This window comes from Penaeus vannamei, chromosome 10 (genome assembly GCF_042767895.1).
Source record: "Penaeus vannamei isolate JL-2024 chromosome 10, ASM4276789v1, whole genome shotgun sequence".
NCBI lineage: Eukaryota > Metazoa > Arthropoda > Malacostraca > Decapoda > Penaeidae > Penaeus > Penaeus vannamei.
Window position 1 is genome coordinate 46,659,914 of NC_091558.1, and position 5,470 is coordinate 46,665,383.

The following is a 5,470-nucleotide window of genomic DNA, read 5'->3' on the forward strand; positions in this document are numbered from 1 at the left end:
TCATTAGTGCACACACGAGTAACGGAAAAAGATCGTGGAAAGTGCCACCCTCGACCCAAGGCAGAAGTTTTCTTGGTGTTAGGGAGCAGAACCCCATCAACCCTCCCAGACACAGCACTTATGATTTTTTGATAGAGTTTGCCATGAGGATCTGTAGATTGTCTTTGGCGAGGACGTCCATACTGGACAGATTTATCAAATTCAGTTACAAAATCAGATATAAATTATAATGCTTTCAAGGAATGGGGTTGGCTCTTATTAACCATGTGGAAGCATGCCAAACACATTTGATGTGATGTACAGCATTGAAAGGAAGTTTCTCACACGGCCATCATTTCTAATGGAACCATTTTGTTGTGGAGACTTTGTTTAATGATTGGAAAAGCTCATGAGACCATGAACAGATCAGCATGGTGGTCTATTTGAAAACTTCCACTTCAAATTATAATTTTTATACAAGCCAAGTGCTATATTCCCTTGCACCAAGAGTTTTTTTTAAGATTCGCCTAAAAGCCATAGGAATGCTATGACCTTCTTACTTCCTTTCAAAGGTATTTGTTGGTTATTATATTTTAGTTATTGAGAACAATGCACCAAGATAGAAGGAAAGGGACACTGCCGTTTTATAGGGCATTAGTAGTAGTCATTGACAATTCAGGTACAGCCGCTGTGGTCTCATATTTACTGGGAAATAACGTAAATATCTACTCCATAACACTACAGAGACTCTCCACAAACCCTAACACAGCCAGTTTTTAATGTCATGTTATCTATAAATTGGCATGAAGTGCTAACAAAGGGTAGGGGGTACAGGTTGCCTTTCGTGGGTCAGTGTTTTTCTTTGCAAGGTAAAGAAGCCCATCGACTTTGAATTTGAAAGGCACCCATGTGTTATATTTTCGTCACTTAGTGGTGACTGAGGCCTCTGCACCAACTATATTATATCCCATTCTATTTTTTCCGCTTTATAAGATGGCGGTGTCCTTTTTTTTTATCTATCTACGCGCATCAGTCTTTTCAACCTCTACCCTACCTTCTATTTAATCCCTAGACAGGGAGGCAAACCCCCTTATTAGCATTTCTTGTCCACTTATAGAAAATTGATATTAACCCACTTGTGCCGGGTGTCACATGTGACACCCAGAAAATTAAACATTGTTGGCTGTGCTGTGAGATGCTGGATTGGAGCTTGGTCTCTAATTTTGTCACCCATGGCTCGTGGGGCAGTCCAGTAACCTGCCGATTTTTATACCACCAAGAAGCCGGAATTGTTGACTTCCAAATGGACTATCGCTAGTGGGTATTGAACTCTGGCTGTGGGAGGGTGTTGTGGACTTGTTCTGATTGGTGATATGCAGCAAATATTTGTCATTTCACAGTAAATAAGAAGCCACGGCCGCTGTATTTGTTATTTTACCATATTTTTTGTGCGCTATTTGGTGATGTCCATTTCCCCAGATCTTTGTGCATTGCTCGCATTAACTTGTGCCTATGCTGTAAAAGTTGTACATTGTAGCTACATCCATTAGAGGACACTTCCCCAACTCAAACTAATGAACCCCATCCCAAGTAGACAAATTACCCAAGTTCACCGAATGATCCAAAACCCTTTTAACCCAGGGGTTTCCCCCCCTGGACCTTATACCAATTACCTTGTTTGCCTAGCTAATTGATTACTTTAACCCTGTAAAATCACAAGTGTCATAGAGAAACAAGGGAAAGGAACTGTTTGAATGCTGCTGCGTCGGAGTGGGAGCCCTGATACAGCGTCACACTGGTGGGACGCCCGGCAATATTTATTTTTTCGGGTGTCTCATATGTGGGACACCTTTCGTTAGTGGGTTAATAGCATTTGAATAAGTAAGACAATTTTCTTAAACTCTGGACTACAAATTGACCCTGGGGTGGCTGAACAGTTGCACACAATTTTTGATACCTCTACAAATTACCCTACATTCTGAAATTTATAAAACATTACTGTCGTTATTCAGCTTCCTTTGGAATAGTTTATTTCCTGTGCCTTTGCTGAAATGCTGGCATATAAGATTCTTATTTATTTGGGATTAGAAGATGAAGTAACTGCTGTAGAGAAATGGAGATTGTATATACCAGTGGCCTTTGATCTTCGGAGGAATATTTTAGGATCCCCCTCCCCCCATTTTTCATTAGACTGCAGCATTCTTACCATTTTGAAAACCATTCTTGGTCAGAGGAACCTGTTTACAATGCTGTTTGCATGATTTATCTAAAAAAAAATACATAACCTTAGATTCTTGTCATTTTCATCTTGCACATTAGCCCTTTTTGTGCAAGAAAACATTGCTGAAATTGTCTTGTAAAAGGTAGACTATTCTTAGATGAGGATTTAGGTTCATTAATTCAAATTCAGGTTTGTCAACTTGTTGAGCAGGTGGAATCTGTGGAGAGACAAATGAATCCCCTAAACATTTTTTTCCCCAATGTAGTTCATTTCCAATGGCTTACCATCATTAAAGATTTTTAAAATAATTTTTTCTTTGAATGTTTACTTGAACTAGTAGGAAAAAAAGGATTGAGGATACAATTGTAATTTCAATTGTTTTCACCATGTCCAGTCCAATACTATCATTGCAAATTTTTACCATGTGATCTATGACAATTAGCTTAACTCAATATTTATTCTTTCAGCTCTACCGCTTCCTGGCAAGGCGCACCAACTCCAAGTTCAACAAAATTATCATGAAGAGATTGTTCATGCCCCGCGTACATAGGCCCCCCATTGCCTTGTCCAAGGTATCTGAGCTGGCCAACAAGCCCACCCGCGCTGGCAAGATTATCACTGTTGTTGGCACTGTCACCGATGACAACAGATTCTATGAAGTGCCCAAGATGACCGTAAGTGGACATTATCTTATTGTTGTATTGACTAGAAAGATTTGAGTATTCTGCTTGCAAAATTCCTTTTACTTTTTTAGTGAACTTATTATTGCTATGTACTTGTCTCTTGTTTACATTTTTTAACTTGTCTATTTCACCTCCATATACAAGGTGGTGGTGCTGTTTGTTTTAACAAGTAATCTGATTTTTTAAAACTTGTGCAGGTTAGATCAGGTTGCATTCATAGCGAAGCAGTAATACTTTTTACAGAAATTGCAAGTTTCTTGTTAATATTCTCCCTAATACATGCAACTACCTTTTATACCTCTGGGCAGATAAATGTGTAATAGAGGTAGAAATGCTAAGAATGTACTTAAGAATCAGCAAATCTCTACTTGTCATTGGTGCCTGAGAAAGCTGTCCTAACCTTTTATATGCAGTAGCTGTAAAATCTTTACTAGTTGATAGAATACTTTTCAAGCAAAAAGGTTACACAATTTAGAACTTTAGTATCCCTGAATCACTTCTGCTTACAAAGGCAATGTGGTTCCCTATTTTCAGAGATATTCTCTCCCTAATGCACATCTTGCTATAAACTTCTACCCACAAGCAGACAGATCATAGGATTTTTTTTTTTTTTTTTTAATCCTATTAATTATTCAATGAATAACATGTTCTGAGACCACAAGAAATGCAACCACCCATTTGCACAGAGGAGTTTAATGTTGCCCAAGGAAACATGATGATCAGTTTAATTCTGGCTCAGTTTTTACAACCAAAATAATTGTCTTGCAGCTTTTTAGATCAATGCTTTAGGAGGTTAATGTGATTTAAGGATAAAACTTGATTTACTGGGCATTGTATATATTAGCAGTTTCTTTCTTTGTAATGAGAAGTAATATTAGTACTGTTACTGGCTTTTAGAAGTTATGTATGACAAGATGCATTTCATTTTGGACGTAAAAGAATTCTTGCGAGTGCGCAAAACAGAAAAATATTTAGTTGACAGGCTTAGAAAGTCTTTTGTAGAAATAAAAGCATTGTGGTAAGCGAGTTATTTTCCAAATTTCTGGAAACTTTAAATGAAATACTTAATTGATTATAGAGGGAAATAATTTCTGCTGGACTCCTCAGGTGTGTGCCCTCCGCGTGACTGCCCGTGCCCGCGCCCGTATTGAGAAGGCTGGCGGAGAGGTCATCACCTTTGATGTTCTTGCTCGTCGTTCCCCCCTTGGAAAGAACACAGTCCTCATCCAGGGTGAGTAATCAATATCTTATCTCAATATATGCATATTGTGATGAGTGAAACAAATTCTTGTCTGTGGATTTTGTATTTATCTTCATGGGAAATAGCATATTAGGAAAGCTATGAACAAGAACAAATATCTTCACAATACAAGAGATGTATATATCTTGTATTGTGAAGATATTCGTTCTCATTCATACCTATCCATATTTGTCAACATAAATACAGTGCATAGCATATTAGTTACTGTTGAGTTGATATTTTGCAATTTAGTATTTTTTTTCTGGAGTGAAATTCACTGAAATATCCCAAGAAAGTAGAAATAGTGTACAAGGTCATTAGAAAAAGAATATACATAGAAAATTTTCTCTATCCAGGTCGCCGCAAGGCACGTGAGGCATACAAGATGTTTGGCCGTGCTCCTGGTCTCCCTGGAAGCCACACCAAGCCACTGGTGCGCAGCAAGGGCCGCAAGTTCGAGCGTGCCCGTGGAAGAAGGTCCAGCTGTGGTTACAAGAAGTAAACAGTTTATGGGTAGAAATAAAGAAAAAAAAGCTATGAATTTTTTTATTTTTCCACCAAATAGTGATTTATTGAAATAGAAAAGAATTTACTCTAACCTCTGACATGTCCTATGTTCATTGGTAGACTCGTTTTTAATTAACACGTATAACCTCAAACTGTGTTTTCCTTGCTCGATGTGCATCTCGAACCAGGATTGCAGCACCCTTGTGACCAGGCTCGGCTGCACTACCTTGGACTCGTAAAAAAACGTTTGCTTAAAGCTAGTATGATAGTTTGATTATAATTGTTTATTATGTATTTGTACTTTCTTAAATGTGCAGACCATTTCATTGAATAATGCATTGGGAGGAGGTAATGTATTTTACAATACATTAATGTCAAAACAAATGGAAGTATTATTAGCGACCGTGGATGTACTGTATAGGCAGAGAAATGTTTTAAACCCAGGGAAACTCGTTGCATTGCTCTGATGTATACTACAAATTAGTATGTTGAATATCTGGCCATCCTTGCATGTGTGTGTGATAGTCAGTTATAAGATATTAGATGTGTACTTCTGTTGGATGGTTAATCTTCCTTTATATAACAAAATACAAGTTTATTTTGGAACCATTAATTTTATAGGCATTCCGATACACAATTTATTTCATAAATAGACGATTGAAAAGTAGGATCTAAATTATTACCTCAAAAAAATGTGGCTAGGTCTTTCCTTCCCCATCTTTCCTTTTCCTTCTCAATCTCCTGTCCACATCCAAAAGTCTGAGCTGTGCTGAAAGGATGAAAGGCAGGCTTTGTCAGTCCTGAGCGGCCTTTGTACATGGTTTGCTATACAAACCTACA

The 5,470-nt window shown here is 37.9% G+C and overlaps 1 protein-coding gene across 1 annotated transcript in view; it reads left to right on the top strand.

The window, feature by feature from the left end:
- RpL18 (ribosomal protein L18) overlaps positions 1-4,660 on the top strand; it is a 6,017-nt gene extending 1,357 nt beyond the window's left edge. Inside the window, exons 3-5 of the mRNA XM_027372553.2 lie at positions 2,668-2,874; positions 3,991-4,114; positions 4,480-4,660. Of these exons, the coding sequence (XP_027228354.1) occupies positions 2,668-2,874; positions 3,991-4,114; positions 4,480-4,625 (477 nt within the window). The 3' untranslated portion in view covers positions 4,626-4,660. The remainder of the gene's footprint in view (positions 1-2,667; positions 2,875-3,990; positions 4,115-4,479) is intronic.
- The last annotated feature ends 810 nt before the right edge of the window (positions 4,661-5,470 follow it).